Raw genomic sequence first — 16,267 nt, 5'->3', positions numbered from 1 at the left:
GGACTTGTGCCTCACGAAGGAGATGATCTTCCAAAATTTCTCCTGGCTGTTTCCTTTTTGTTTGCAGTTTGTGTGTTGGAGTGCCAGAATTGAGAAGTGTGGAAGGCAGGCCGGGAATGGTGGGTTAACGGGGAGAGGCAAAGCGAGACGGGAGCCTTTGGGAAGTCGTTCGTAATGACAGTTGTTAGGAAGGCTTGTGGAGGCAGGGGGACCATATATTCCAGGAAGTTAGTAAAGGGAGGGTAAGAGATGACTTAGTGACAGAACTGGGTAAAGAGATTCTAGTGGGCAGAGAGCTGTTTTGTGTCCAAATAATTCATTGGTGTAAATGGCTGTCTCAAGTGCTATGTCCCAAATGATGATTAGGAACGTAAAAGAAAAACACAGGGTAATGGGTTTAGCCCAGTGCCTCAGCTTTTGTCACTGTGTAGCTTGGTTTAAATTGTGACTCAGTCTCTGACGTGTTTATGCAGCCTTTCTCTGTCAGTCTTCACAGAGTGTCGGTTTCATTGTCAGTACCTGGTGACCTTCCTTACCAGTGAGTGTCATCTAGAGATGACTTCACAGTCTTAGACACTGATCTCAACTGGAGAGAGGAGGGGCTTGAAATAACTCCCCCCTCCCTGTTCCCCCCTTTCTAATAATTGGTTTGTTTTTACCTACCTATAGGGCTTTGAAGCTCAATTTTTTTCTTAATGGCCTTAACATATGAAACTTTTGATTGTTTTTATGATCTTGCTCCATCCCTACTGCTGCCTTCTATTTTGGAGAGTTTTATTCTTCATGGACAGAGAGATACAGGTACTAAGAATACTCAGGGTTTGAATACTTCTGTAATTTAAATTTTTCCAGGATTACTTTTCCTTCTAAGTTCATCATTTAGCTATAGATTTTGAAGAAAGAAATACCTTGGAGCTGTATTTTCATCTAGCAGTGTACTCATATTCTAGTTACCACGAGGGAATTTCCACTTGTGTAAATGATCTTCATGTTAGAGTGAAAGATGCTCTCAGGGAATGAACTCGTTGAGAATGGCTAGAAAATGCTCAAGTACTCTTGAAATAACCTTCAAGAGAAGATTTCGACTTGCGATAAACTTTCATTTCTATTTTAGATTTCAGCTGTAATCATTAGAAACTCTTGGACCTGGTGTGTTATTCAGAGCTTGGTGGATTTTAGTACTGAAGGAAGCTTGTCTTTAGTTTCTAAGCTTGGAGACTTGACACAGTCCCTCTGTGCCTCGGTGTTAACTTGTGCTGTCAGAGCTGGAGGTGAGAGTCCCATCAGAGTTTGCTTAGGAAGGAGGTCAGAGCCTTAAACTAGCAGGGACCCCTGGCTGCCTGGGTCTGACACCACCAGCTCTGCTGCTGGTTCCACGACTCATCTGTGATGGTGGCAGTGTTGTACTGTGCTCCCAGGAGTACTCTGAGGACTGAGTCAAAGGGGTTAGTATTTGTGAAGTGCTTGCCACGGTGTCTGTGAAGAGTAGATACTGATCAGAATTGTCTGCAGAAGGTCCTAAGTTGTTGCCGCGGTAGCTGTTGAGCATGCTGCACTTGCTCTGTTTGTCTGGCCGAGTCGCTGCAGTGTTGGCCTCTGCTTTTAGCTACATTTGTGGTCCTCTTCTGGAGTCACTGTTACCTGTCTTCGTTTGTAAACTTCCACAAAACCGATTTCTCACCATATCTGCAATGCTGAATTCTTCCTTCCTCTCTTTTCTTTGTGCACCTGACGATAAGTCTCACTTTTCCCTTCATAGCATCCAGCCAAGTTGTATGTGCACTCTGGGAAACCTGCATAGTTCTCTTACATATGTGTAATACAGTAATGACTAGTTCTTAAAAAGCATAGTAGATGCTTTAAAAACATCTTCTGAGCCTTTATAGAGAACATGTAGGGGACAGGCATTGTCCTCTTAAGAAACTGACATTTAGAAAGAGTAATCTCTTCTGAGTGACATATCTGGTTCAGAGTACAGCCCTGGTTTAAGTCATGACTTGGTCTCTGAACATGTTTATGCAGCCTCGTGTCTTTCCATGGAGAGTACCAGTTTTAGGTATCAGTACCTGCAGACACCTTCCTTACCTGTGAAGTGTGATGTGTATAGATGACTTTAAAGTCCCAGACACTACTCTCTCATTGGAGAGAGAAGGGGGCTTAAAATAACTACAATACTGATTCTGGTGACAAGCTTCTGAATTTTCATTAAAACAAAACAACAAAACTCAAGTGATGTTTATTTTCTTTTAAGGTAGAATCCTATTTTTTCAGTTTGAAAAATAGATTCCTTTTGTCTGTGACTAACAGCAGCTAACACTGTAGCTTCTTCTCTTGTCTGAGCAGATATCTGGCCAGTTTGCTGTACATCTGTCCTCAGTTCGCATGGCGGGTGCAGGTCATCTGATGTTCTGTGTTTGGTTGGCAGACGTTAAAGCTGCTAACAGAATGAACTCTGCAGAGAGATTATGTTTGTCCTCCCACTTGTGTTTCTAGTATTAACTTTCTCTTAATGTTAAGTGTCTGGCTCACTATAGATGTGGTAGTGACATTCACTTTGAATGCTGAATGCTATCTTAATCTTGGTGGACAGTCTATATTCCTCATTTCCATAGACTTTCCTATGCAACTTAAAATCAAATACACATACTGGTATCTACTAAAATGCTTAGAAGTTTCTTTCCCTCACTAATGTAGAATAATTAAAAATAACCACTCTACCACTCTATTTCTGACTATAGTACCAGAAGAAAACATTGCAACTATGAAGTATGGAGCCCAGGTTGTGAAAGGAGAGCTGAAGTCAGCCTTGTTGGATGGTGACACTCAAAATTATGACTTGGATCATGGATTTTCCAGGCATCCCATCGATGATGACTGCCGCTCTGGCATTGAGATCAAGCTTGGCCAGCCATCTATTATCAACCACATACGCCTCCTCCTGTGGGACCGTGACAGCCGGTGAGGCCTTTCTGTCTCTGAGATGCTGATGTTGTATTTGCTGAAGAGGACCTCACTTTTTAGTCATCTATTTTGTTCCTTTCCCTGACTACTTCTTCATTCGCTGGAGAAAGGAGGCAGTTATTGAGAAAGAGAGCACCTCTGTCCTAGGGTTACTATTGCTGTGGTGAGATACCACAGCCAAAGCAACTTGGAGAGGAAAGGGTTTATTTGGCTTACACTTCCACATCACAGTTTATAATCAAAGGAAATCAAGACAGGAACTGAAGCAGGACAGGAACCAGGAAGCAGGAGCTAATGCAGAGGCCATGGAGGAGTGCTGCTTACTGGCTTGCGCCATATGGCTTGCTCAGCCTGTTTTTTTTTTTTTATAGGACTCAGGACTACCAGCCCAGGGATGGCACCAACCACAATGAGCTGGGCTCTCCCCCATCGATCACTAATTGAGAAAATGCCTTACAGCTGTATCTTATGGAGGCATTTTTTCAATTGAGGCTCCTTCCTTTCAGTTAACTCTAGCTTGTGTCAAGTTGACATAAGACTATCCAGCACAACACTTTAACAAGGAAGTGGCCCAGAGGAACTGGGGAAGGCTGTTAGATGCTCAATGGCCATCTGCTTTGGTTTTATAGGTTTAAACGGCCTATTTCTTTGTGATCACTCTGCTATTCCTCTTAGTTACTTCTAGAGGAAGAGTTAAAAGTTAGATTTATTTAAAATATCCTTTTTAAAATTTAAAGCTTTTGGTATTTTATTTTGTGTTATGAGTGTTTTGCTTGCTTGTGTGTATTGCACCATGTGTGTGCATTGCTCTCAGAAGCCAGAATAAGTTGATGGATCCCCTGGGTCTGGAGTTTCAGATAATTGTGAGTCACCATATCTGTGCTGGGAATTGAACTTGAGTCCTCTAGAAGAGCAGCCTGTGCTCTTAACCACTGAACCATCTCTCCAGTCCCTTTTTGTCCTCCTTATATACAAGCACTGAATAAGTGGTTATTTTGGAAAATACAGAAATGCATAAAGAAGAAAATAAAAATTGCTGGTAATCTCACCACCACTTATTAAAATTTGTATGTATGGAACTGTGTTTCTTTGTTACCTGTCCGTCTCATACACATATATACACACTACAAAGTCTTCACATAGAGTAGCTATATGGAAAACTTCCCTCTACTGTTAATTTTTCTCCCTTAGGAGGCAGAGTTTCAATACTTTGCCTAGCCTGATCTCAAACTTGGATTCCTTCTGCCACTGTTTCCCGAATTCTGGTGTTACAGATGTGTGTGCCCCACTGCACCTGGCTTTAATTTCATGTTTCAGTTACTACATTTAAAACTCTGTATTAGCTCTGAAATGTTATCTGGCATCCTTCCATATAAGTGAACATTATTTATTGGATTTGTTACTATTGGATATTATGAATACCTTTAAAATACATAGCATCCCATGGCTGAAGAAACTGTCTTTTAGTGCATAGCTAAGTACCCTTGGAATGAGATCACACTGTGAAAGAGATGGGATGGCTTCAGACCATGGCCTGGACCCAGTTTTTAGCGGCTTCGAGAGTGCTCTCCATTTAGCAACTCTGTCATACTTTGGTCTACTGTGGCTTGTGGTCCACTCGTGGTGGCAGCGATGAGCAGAGCTTAGTGTCTCTAGTATTACTTACCTTTAGCCTAAGACCTACCCAGCCTCTGTGCCTGTCGGTTGTGTGGTGATGGTCATCAGGCTCACATGGAAGGAAGGGAGTGTGTCCTGGTAGCACGCTGGTGACCACTTTGGATTTTTTGGTCATTTGAGCCATGTTTGAGGGACTCTTTTTAAGGTGAGTCAGCATTTGTATGTGCAGTGTGTTTTGTGATTCCTAGGAGATAACTCTGTTTAGTTTTTATTAAGAATATGTTTCGCCAGGCGGCGGCGGCAGCGGCGGTGGTGGCACACGCCTTTAATCCCAGCACTTGGGAGGCAGAGCCAGGTGGATCTCTGTGAGTTCGAGGCCAGCCTGGTCTCCAAAGCGAGTTCCAGGAAAGGCGCAAAGCTACACAGAGAAACCCTGTCTCGAAAAACCAAAAAGGAAAAAAAAAATATGTTTCATGGGGCTGCAGATAAGGCTCAGTAGTTCAGGCGTGCTCTTGTGAAGAGGGCTACAGTTTGATTAGGAGCACCCACATTGGGTGGCTCACAACCACATGTAACTCTAGGTTGGTTGGCCTCTGCAGGCATCTATGCACACACACACTCATGCTCTAAAATAAATCCTTTAAGAATAGACTGTATTTCCTCACATGTATCTTGGCTGATTATTCGGTGCATAATTGGCAAAGTGGTTGGAGTTAATTCATATTTCTCATTTCCAGAATCCCTGGTTAATAATAGCAATGTAATAATAATTTTATTGCACTTTCATTACTTGTATATGGTAGGCATTCTAAAGGCTTTACATATTTCATTCATCTAATTAATAATGAAATTGGTATAAAAATGATAAAGGAAAAGGTTAGTGTGCTTGAACCTGAAAGCACAGCTTATTGTTTCCATGATGTTAAATATTTATAGGCCACTTTGTTTTAGTATCTGTATTACATTCACAGAGGACTTAGCTTTACTGTGTTCTTTTCTCACAACATTGCTAACATTTGAAGTAAAGGTGAAAAATTCAAAATCTTAAGCCAAAAAGCTTCTGATGTGTTGTAAAATTATATCCCACATTCCTGATAACCAGAGAGGTTCAATAAAAGGTTATAACCAGTTTGAGACTGAGCGATAAAATGAATGGGAGTTGAGGGGACAGCAGAAAATGAGGGGATGACACAAAATAAGCTGACCTTTTCTGGCCACGACTGTGGTTGCAGGCTGACATTTATGGTCACCTAAATCTTCCAAGATTGTTCCTGTTGATATTACAGTACAAGTAATAACTGCATCTCAAATTTAAATTTGGCTCATGACAAGGAAATACAGATTTTTTTTCAGTATGGGACTAGCATGTAATGTCCTGGGCAGCTGACTAGGAGTGGATGATGGGCTGTTTTCATTACAGCCAGGTTATTAGCTGGTAAGTTTCAAGTTGCATCTAGAAGAAACAAGCATTATCTTTCCCCCATGTTGTTTATTTTCCAGCAGCCTGCTCTTGAGTGTGATGTGGTAGGAGACTGAGAGGTGGCTGGAGATAACTGGCTTCTGTGGAGGACCATTCCACTGCTGCTCTTAACTTTCCCACCATGAAGGGAGGGGGGAGCACCTAGGTCAGGGGCCATGGAAAGAGGAAAGGGCACTTGCCTGCTTCTCTACCTGCCCCAGCTCTGCTCCTGTTTCCCTCTCTCTCCTTCCCTCCCTCTTGGCATTATCAATCTGCTAATGTGGCATGGTCAAGGCTTCCTGGCGATGTAAAGAAAAACAATCTTCCATTCCATTCTCAACTAGTTCATCATTTGGTTAAGACAGAAAGACAAGCTGAGAAGAAATGTCAATCCATTGGGCAAATGCTACAGTAGAGTGTTTTATACAGCTTTCATTGCTGCCTGAATTTGATAAATGTGATTTTGAAACAGGAAATATAATTAGTGAATTCTATATTTGGGTACCTTTTAATATTTTACTTTGGTTTTGTATTGTCACTGTACCATATTTTTTCTTTTTATTTCATAGGTCTTATTCCTACTTTATTGAAGTGTCCATGGATGAACTAGATTGGATCAGAGTGATAGATCATTCACATTACCTATGTCGGTCTTGGCAAAAGTTGTATTTTCCAGCTCGTGTATGCAGGTAAGTACTCATTGTTAATAAATGGTTTTTAATCTTCATTTAAGGACATTTGGAATTTGGGGAGATTGCTCTCAAAAAACCAAAACCAAAAGAAAAAAAAAAACCAAACAAACAAACCAAAAAAAAAAGCCTGTAGGGAAAGTTATATCCTTAGAGTGTGGATGCACTGTGGACCTGTCCAGCATGTTAGGTGCTGTGTTTTCCTGTGGAAATGTGGCGACTGTGAAGAAACAGGTAACCCCCGAGAGCTGGAAATGCCCTTTGCACTCACTGTTGTCTAGCAGGGGAGGCAGCTGTGGTTAGACAGGGTTGTTCCTTCACAGCTAGGGAAGATCTTTCTGAAGGCTTCTGGCAGTGCTGGAGCCAGGAGGAGAGTTTGGGATGCCTTTGTCCGCACCAGGGGCTGTCGTGTGGGGTCTGACAGGGCAAGTGTTGTAAGGGGGCTGGGCAAAGGCTCAAGGCCAGCTTAGCTGGAAGGGTCCGTCCTCACACCCTTTTTGTCAGTACCAGAGGACTCTACCAGCCCCCAGGGAAGATAGTTTTAGAGAGTGTTGAGAGGTTACTGTTCTAATGGTTTACATTCTTCTTTAGATTAGAACCCTTATCTGAACTTTCTGTAGTTCTGCAAAACGTCTAAGTTAATGAAATTGGAAAAGGTGGTTGAAGTTCCCTGAAAATTATATAGATTTGTTCATTTTTCCTCTGGATAGAGCCCTCCGATGATAATCTTTAAGGCAGAAAATGGTGGGAAGAGAAATGGCTGGAAGGCAGGGGAAATGTGGAGCTGGCCGCTCTTGCCATCAGCTCACCTCCCTCCCCACATCAGATGTCGTCCACTCTAACTTGTAGTTGTGACTGACATGAAGCAGGTGAGAATGTCCCTGGGTGAGTCTCCTGGTCAAGAGTCACCTCTGTGAGCTCATGGTTAACTCAGCACAAGGGTGCCACAAACCTTTCCAACACTAGTCCATGTTCAGTATGGGTGTGGCTGGGCGAAGCATTGCTACACAGGGGTCCGCTGTGTGAAATTGAAGAAAATCAATTTCATTTCCCCAAGAGGGACGAAATATTTCAGTTTTTTTACCTAGAGGAGTTTTGAATAGATGAAAGAAAGAGAGACCAGAAATTGTGTTAAGATTCCATATCTCAGAGCTACCACCAGATACTTGGAGAGAGGGAGCTGTTGAGAAGGAGGAGGAGGAGGAAGAGATCAAATCTACAGTGACTCACGTTGTAATGGTTGAAGCAGATTAAAAAATAAACAGTCTGAGTATTTGACATGGTTGGAAGGGTAGCGCATCTAGATGTAATTTGAAACAATAGGAACAGGACTCTTAGAACAAGTTATGATTCCAGCTGTGACAGACATTGTGCTTCTTCCCTTCAGAGCTCCAGCTGGAAAAAGGGAGACCTGCCTTCAGTCAGGCTCTCTAGCTTTTAGAAGTTATACTTTTCCTTGAGCACTGATACTTTTCTTCCTTCCTGCCTGCCCTTTACAGTTTCAGAGGGTGAGTCCATGACTCTTGTGGTGAGAGCTTGCAGCAGGCAGTCAGTCGGGCATGATGCTAGAGCAGTAACTGAGAGTTTACATAATTTTCTAGAGCGTGCGTGTATACATACACACCACTCCCCCTCACCCCCCTCGACACACACACCACCCCCACCTACCCATACTCACCCTTATACCCCCTGCATGGATGGCATGAGCTTTTGAAAGCCCAGCCCATTACAAGCTTCCTCCAACAAAGCCACACCTCCTAATCTTCGCCAAACAGTTCTACTAACTGAGGACCAAACGTTCAAATAGCTGGGTCTGGGGGGCCATTCTCATTTATACCACCACAGTCCATCAGCTCCAAACTCCGAATCTGAGCAAAGGGGCACCGAGACAGTGATAACAAGAGAAGGGAGGCATTTCAGGGCCCATATTAGTAGGGAATTATAACCATTCTAGCGCATCTATTACATTTCTTCATAAATCTGTTTCTTGGGTTAGGTTTTTGTTCTAACAGTATTTTAAAATGAATCTAAGAATTAGACTTTATTGACAGTTCAAGGATTCTTTGGTTTTCCTTCATAATCACTTATTGACTGCTTAAACAATGTTCTAAATGAACTACTCAGGTACTTCACTCTGCGGTTAAATACTTCCTTAGCATGGAAGGGTTTGGTTTTTTATTGTTAGCTAATTTGTGTATTTGTATGTCCTCTTTGTTCTTTAGTATCCTTTGTGCTTGTTTGGTTTCTGCCTCTGGGAGTGAAATTACAAGCTCCTAGAGGCACAGGGTCTGGATTCTACATCATCGTACTTTCAGTCACTGCCTAGACTGTGCATTGTGTGCACCAGCTGCTCTGTACACAGTGTGGTTTCCTGGTGTAAGGCACTGGCTGTAATGGTGAGAGGGTAACTCAGCATTGACATGGCACTCATGATTTCATCTTAACAGTGCATCCGTTAAGAGGGTATGAGTGCTGCAAACTCCCTGAGGAGCCCAGCTCTACATTTTCAGTTTGTGTTCTTTAGGAAACGGAATGTGGAGGTTCTTATTGAAGGTTGTGAGTGCTCTGAATGGATGGCAGCTTTGGTCTGTTACACTGAAACTACTTTATGAACTGAGGAGTTGCCGATGCCTACACCTTTCTCTGAGACCAGGCACAAGCGAGTGAGCATTGTGGTCTCAAACTGAGCTGTGGTGTAGACAGAGCTCACTGCAATCCTAGCTTCACCCCACACACTCGCCATGTGGTAAATCTGTGCCTCCCTCAGCCTGGCACCCACACCCATCAAGAACGGGAACAGCACTCTCGTGAACTTTGCTTTGCTAGTTAAATGACAAGTATTGAACTTGATGTCTGGTTGAAAGTAGAGACTCATAAATAGGAGATTTATTTTATTTTTGTCCACTTTTGGAGAATCTGAACTGTTGTTTGATCATCAGAGAAGGTCCTGTCTTTGGCACGGTGGCTTTTATTAAGACCACTATGCCTTTTCTTGGCAGTCAAGCCTTCAGAGTACTTCCCTGTACTATCAGGCCACAGATGGCAATCCCAGACCTCCTGCATACAGTATATCAATAACTAATAATAATTTGCCCCTTTTTGAATGTTTATAGCAATTTTTGTATATTTTGATTCTGGGGTGTGTGTGTGTGTGTGTGTGTGTGTGTGTGTGTGTGTAATCATTAAGTCTGCTTTTTCCAATACCTTGTTTAGTGTAATCCAGGCGGCATTCACCTTGCACAATAGTAGATTGTGTCTACTAGCAATAAGATAGCGCCAGGCTTCAAACCACAGTCATCTTTTGAACCATGATGAATGGAGAGAAATGATCAACTCTTTCTTTCTGGACCCTTGCCAGGAATGTTCGTGTGTGAAGTGGGTGGGCTGTTGTATGTGGCCAGAAGCTTAGACTAATACAGTCTTCCCATCCTTAACCCTTAGCCGGAGGTGAGGAAAAGTGACTTGCAGTTTATGTGCGATCTTCATCCTCAGAGCAAACCATACTATGTCATTTGTAAGAACTTTGCATTGATATTGATAGACGTGTGTGCGTGTGTGTGATTATTTTCTTTTGTGTGCTGTGTGATTTGGTATTAGGTTTTAGTGTTAAAAGGTAGTCAAATCATGTTTTGAAATTATTTCTAGTTTTATATCTTGTTTAGAAAGGTATTCCTCAATCCAATGCTAAAGAATGCTGCAATTTTTTTACTCCTTTAACAGGCCTTGTTTCTATGTGCTGAATTCTAGCGTAGACTTGACTCTTCACAGTGATTTCCTCTGATTCTTGTTGACTGTTTGAATTACTGTTGTTTCCCTTCCTATTTTCTTAGAGTGAGAAATTATAACGTGCCAAGTGTGTCTCAGAAGAAGGAAAGGGCGCTGCAGAACATCTGCCAGTCTGCCTTTCTAGTCTCGGGTTACATTAGAGGCCCTCAGTGATGAGAGACATCTCACTAGAGGGGCTCCGTTTTCACTCAGAAAAGGGATTTAGGTGTGCCTCACTGGCTTAGGAAAACAATCCTCTTCATTTGGTCATCCGCCACTTACTCATTCAGCAAATAAGCACCTGCTTTGTGCTATATGCATTGTACTTGATCCTGAGATTGTAACTCTGATGGATGGCAGGGTTTCTGCATTTGTCCATTGTGGGAGTCATATGCACAAATTTATAAGTACATGTTGTCAAGATGGCACTATGATAAAAAGGATCAGTGGAAGCAGGTATGCATTTTTAAGTAAGGTTGCCAGGGTGGTGGTGTTGTACATCGAGGTATGGGAAATGACATTATCTGGTCTATGCTTTGGACATCCAGGCTTTCTTTGGTATATGGTGAATGCTGCTCATGTAGTTGGTCTTCTGTAGGAAGCCTCATTAGATGTGTACTAAAACTGTACCATTTGTTGGCATGAGGCACTTGAATCTCTTTTATTGCTTCCATACATTTCAGTTCACCCTCATCCCTGCTGTCATTAGCTACAGCATTTCCCCCACTCGTTCTCATTAGACTATAGTACCTACACAGGGCTGTAGATCTAGGAGAGGGAGAGAACCGATGAGAAAAGAAGCATTTCTATTTATGGAGACATTCTCTCCTGCCATGCTAATGGGGCATGCCTTTGTTCACCCCTCCCCCACCCCCAACTGGGCACAGATAACATTTATTTACTTTTAAAGGCAAACACTGGCATAATGGAGCAGTTCACCCGGAGGCTTTAGATTCCTAGTCCCTTATGCTGAGCCTTTACTCTCCTCGTGGGATCAGAAAACTCAACCATTTGAGAAATGTTCTATTTAAGATGTAAAAGAAATGGGAAGGGTTCCACTTTAAAGAAGTAGCTGTTTTAGCAAACCCTGAGTTTGAATTGTTCCTTTACCTATAACTTTGATATCATAATTGAACTAGCACAGAACAACCTACAGAGAGAGGAGCATTCTTTCTTTTAAGAATGCAAAGCAAAATGTAGCCACATGGTGTCACTAAATTATAACAGTTTTACTTAGAGCCGAAGAGACTTTGAAATGATTTTTAAAATAAAACTGTATTTAAATATATTGTTCTGAAGTCTGTGATTTGTGAAATAACATGTGAACTGTTTGTAGCGTTTGAGTCTCCTACTGATGGGGAGCATTAATTATGCCCAGAGTCCGTGGATGTCCACTTTATGCCAACAAGCTCACGAGTCCTCATCTGCAAAGCAGGGAGGCCATCAGGGCTTCTCTAGTACAATTGTTCCAGCTTCTTACAAATAAGGTTTTCCGGCCTTCTTTTGGAAGTTTGAAATCGATAAAAGAGTAACAGATCCACTGACTGTGTATGAGGAGTCAAGAACAGGGGGGATGAGGATACAGGGAGGGAATCAGAGGGCTGGGAGGCTGGAAAGGGAGCAGCCTGATGTGTATGGAGCACTTGTGGACCAGCCGGACTTTATTCCCCGTCTGATTCTCACAGCAGCTCATGGGAGGAAAATGGAATCCATTGCTGTACAGATGCAGAACTTGAACATCGGAAATCTGAGCTTTTACCCAAAGGGTCTGACTCCGTGTCATATGCCGCCATTAGCGGGGAGTGGGGAGGTGTAGACGCAGCTCTTACTGCATCTGCAGCATGGTGGGAGCGAGCACGTTAACATGCACAAGTCCTTGGGTTCAACCTCCAGAATAAACAACAGACCAGATTAAACCTAGCAAAACAAAAGGAACAGCCCTCCTTTAGAGTTACAGGACACAGGAGCCAGAAGCCTTTGCTGCCCTTTTGGGGCGAGTTCTCCCATTGAGTGACATCTCTTTCCTACCCCTGTGGGAAGAGCAGTTTCCAGGAGTACTGCAGGAGGCTCACTGTTACCAAAGGCTGCTCTGTTCCAGCTGGTCACAGCCACTGAATGTACAAGCTCACGCTTTCTAATGATGATGAGCAATTGAAGAAGTTTGTTTTGTTGTAATGCTCTAAAGAGCACTTGGCAGTCCTTGTTGTGGGCGTACTTTGTCAGTTTGTCAATAGATCTTTCAATTTTTCTGCCCTTGGTTCCTCCTAAGATCATTTCAGGCTTTGTTATCGTAGAGTGAACCTGGTGTTCTTATTTCCTGGTTTGTTTTGCTTCAGCTGTATTTAGAAATAAGCAACATATATTATGAAATCTCTTTCCACAAGATCTCTTCACATCCTGAGTTGCCTTTTTTAAGTTGAGAAATTATTTATTATTTTCACCAAAATCCTTTTATTAGGGTAAAAAAAAAAAGCCCACATACAGCAAAACCAAACAACAACAACAAAAAAACCCAAACACTGTGCTTTATTTTCAGTAAGACCTTTGAGAATGGCTGTTTATGTGTGTTATTCAGCTGAATCCAGGCCTTTTGTTTTATGTTGTTGGTTTAAAGGATAACGTTTGAGCTCCTTTTGTGTATAATGGGGGGTTGGAACATGAGAAAATAGATCAGGGTTGTCCTTTTCCTTTGCATTTTGTTTTGTAATTTTAGAGAGCGCTAGCAAGCTCATTGCATGAAGAGGATTCTAATGGCATTAATAACCTGTTATTACCACAAATACCAGTTGCTGGTTTTCATTATGGAAGGGCAAGAGCTAGATTTTGTTCTGTTTGCAGTGTCTTCCCAAGCAGTTAGGTTGGTACCTCCCTGATCAGTCCCTTACATCCTTTTTCATGATTTACCCCTACCAATATGTATTTACTTCACTACTAAAGGATGTATCTATTCAGACATTCACTTGATACCATCTGTGGGAGGTGCCTGCGTCAGATGGCAAGATACAATTGTTTCAAGAGACTCATGATGTAATGGAGATGGCAGTCTACTAAAAGTGGATAAAGTTGGGCTGAAGAGATGCCTCAGTGGATAATGGTACTTGCTGCCAAGCCTGATGACCTGACTTTGATCCCCAAGTCCCACATGGTAGAAGGAGAGAGCCAACTCCTGCAAGTGTTCCTCTGACCTCTGCACATGTACCACAACATGCACTTAGGACCCCAATAAATTAATACATATAAAAAATTAAAAAATATACAAAGTACAGGACCATAGTGATAGAGGATCCTCCTGTGGGGAGGATTTGAACTGAGTCTTAGAAGACCAAGGGCTCTGTGTATTCAGGCCACTGAAAGGCAGGCTCTGCACTGCATGCAGTTCTCCATTGTGTCTTCTGTTTCTCTAGTTTCATCCCCAGTGCCCACCCATACCACTCACCTTCATTTTCAAGATCAGAGGACATATGGGAGTGGCACTCTTTCCTGTTACCTTGCATCACTCTGTAGATACCTGGAATTTACTTGGTTTTATTTAAAGTTATGTTTTTGAATTCTTTTCATATAACTGAAGTTTTCTCTATAAAGAATTCTAAACTGGGTTAATTTTCAGAGAATAGTAAAAATTTCTGAGAACTGAAGAATGTCTCTTTTTGGGAGCCAGAATTTGACCTGGTGTGTTTGTGTTTGTGTATGTGTGTGTGTGTTTTAGAGAAAAAAATACTGTTTGTAAGCACATCACTGTGGTGTGTGCTCTGTGTGGGAATGTGAACATACATGTTCATACATGAGACTTCCTTCTCCCAGATCTTATTAATGACACTCAGGAAATAGAATCAGCAAGGAGATAGCAAAATATTCGGCATGGACAGTGTTGCTGTTGAGTAGAGGGCAGAGGAGGAGTGAAGGCAAGCGGCCCAGAGGGCTGGGCTCCTGAGTGGTTAGCCAGGGACCTCTAACATGGGAAACAGAGACAGCAGAGATGGAGGAACTGGGAGCCAGAACACACCAAAATGAAGCTTGTAGGGAGGGAGGAGTTTCCAAGGCTGTTAACTCAGCATGTGGGTGGATAAGAAAATGGTGTCAGTGGTGAAAGCCTGCTGAGGTAAGGCTTGGGGGTGAGGAGGCTGGAGGGACAGCCAGGCCGCAAACTTCGGTGCAGCTCTGCTGGGCTAACAGTCCCCTCCTGTCCTGCTCACTGTGGATATAGTAATCCAGAGGGGGGGTGGAGGCTGGCAGTTCTCTCAGCGGAGAGCTAGGGCTGTGTACATTCAGATGTCACCCACACTGCCTAGCCGTGATTGCTCTGACCTTTAATATTTATAGCTTGAGTGGCCCAGTGCACCCATCAATTACATAACATACCCTGTGCACTCATCTAATTATTCTATGGTTCCTGGGCCTTGCTTTACATTCCTTTAGGGGAGTACTCATCAGGTATTTGATACTTCTTAACCCTCTTAACATTCTTGAATACAGCTGCCTGAATAATAATAGATTTTTCTGGAAAATACTTTTAACATTTCTGTCCCCCTCCTCATTGTTAGCAAGAGAGACTAGGAAACAAGATTTTTAATATTCCATCTCACAGAAGTCTGTTTAAAGAGAAATATGCGTACAAGTCCCATGGTTAATAAAATGATCAGCACTTTCTTGGTGATGATTATAAATGGCACAAGTTCCCTGGATCAGGGTGCTCTCTGTGGATACAAGGTTAGCTCAGGGGACAGTGGACCAACGGTAAAACCAGATTGCTTGTCGGCTGCCAGAAATTCTGGGCAGAGTGCCAGGCTTGGTTCACCTTCTAGAAATTCATCTCCCAGTATGAAAATAGAGGGCTGGATCCTTGAAGGAACGGTAGCAGCAGGAGCACTTAGGCGCCTTCAGCCCGAGTGCTGCAGAGGCCGTGGGGAGCAGAGCAGTGGGCCTGGTGTCTGACCTCAGTCGTGAGCAGCAGGATTTTCCTTAGCTGCTTTCCTTCATTATGCTTCAAATTATAATTTCATAAGTTAATAATTGTTCTTCCAAATAATGTGGGTCATATGTACACATGATCTGTTCTGCCTGATGGGAAGCTATAGGTTTAATTTTGGATAGTCATAGAAATTCTTTGCACATTATAAAGCTATTAGGACGTAACAGCTGTTTTAGTTCATTTCACCCTGCAAAAGAAATGTGATGCAGACTAAAATGATCAGTAATTATGTATTTTGAAAGCTAAACCTCCAGTTATAGAAAGAGCTCATTTACACATTAGATGCTGATAAAAAATACAGTATGCTGTGAGTTTCCAAGTTAGTGTTATCTCCTGCCTAAGCCTATGAAAGCAAATCTGTGCCAAGAAACATTTTTCCTTCTTTGAAATCCTCCTTTGCATTGCCCATTGTAACTGTGGAGCTGCAAATCAATAGCAAGGAAAAGCTGCTTGATATTTGTCTAAAGGAAAGAAATGAGAGGGTTGTTTGAGGGAGTAGGACTTAGGGGGTTATTTTGTGTCTGTTGATCAGTGCCTACCATCTGCCTTGCGGTTAATGTTGGAGAAGCATGTGTGCAGCTCCTGGTTCTGAACAGATGATGTGCATGGTTTGTTGAAATAGATGTGCATTCTGTGTGTGTGTGTGTGTGTGTGTGTGTGTGTGTGTGTGTGTGTGTGTGTGTGTGTATACCTACAGTGCTTAAAATCACACTTGGAGTGTAAAAGAGATAATGAGGCTCCATTTGGGGCTAATTTGCATATTCAGCTCTTATACCTAAAACAAAGGACTACAACAACACTGATTTT

The 16,267-nt window shown here is 42.4% G+C and overlaps 1 protein-coding gene across 4 annotated transcripts in view; it reads left to right on the top strand.

The window, feature by feature from the left end:
- Btbd9 (BTB domain containing 9) overlaps positions 1-16,267 on the top strand; it is a 369,488-nt gene that overhangs the window by 53,236 nt on the left and 299,985 nt on the right. For all 4 annotated transcript variants that reach the window (XM_028885042.2, XM_028885043.2, XM_028885044.2 and 1 more), the window contains exons 5-6: positions 2,739-2,958; positions 6,607-6,726. In XM_028885042.2, the coding sequence (XP_028740875.2) occupies positions 2,739-2,958; positions 6,607-6,726 (340 nt within the window). The remainder of the gene's footprint in view (positions 1-2,738; positions 2,959-6,606; positions 6,727-16,267) is intronic.

The sequence above is a fragment of the Peromyscus leucopus genome, chromosome 16_21 (assembly GCF_004664715.2).
Source record: "Peromyscus leucopus breed LL Stock chromosome 16_21, UCI_PerLeu_2.1, whole genome shotgun sequence".
In the NCBI taxonomy this organism is placed as follows: Eukaryota; Metazoa; Chordata; class Mammalia; order Rodentia; family Cricetidae; genus Peromyscus; species Peromyscus leucopus.
Note: the sequence above shows the minus strand (reverse complement) of the source record. Positions and strands in the feature narration are given on the sequence as shown.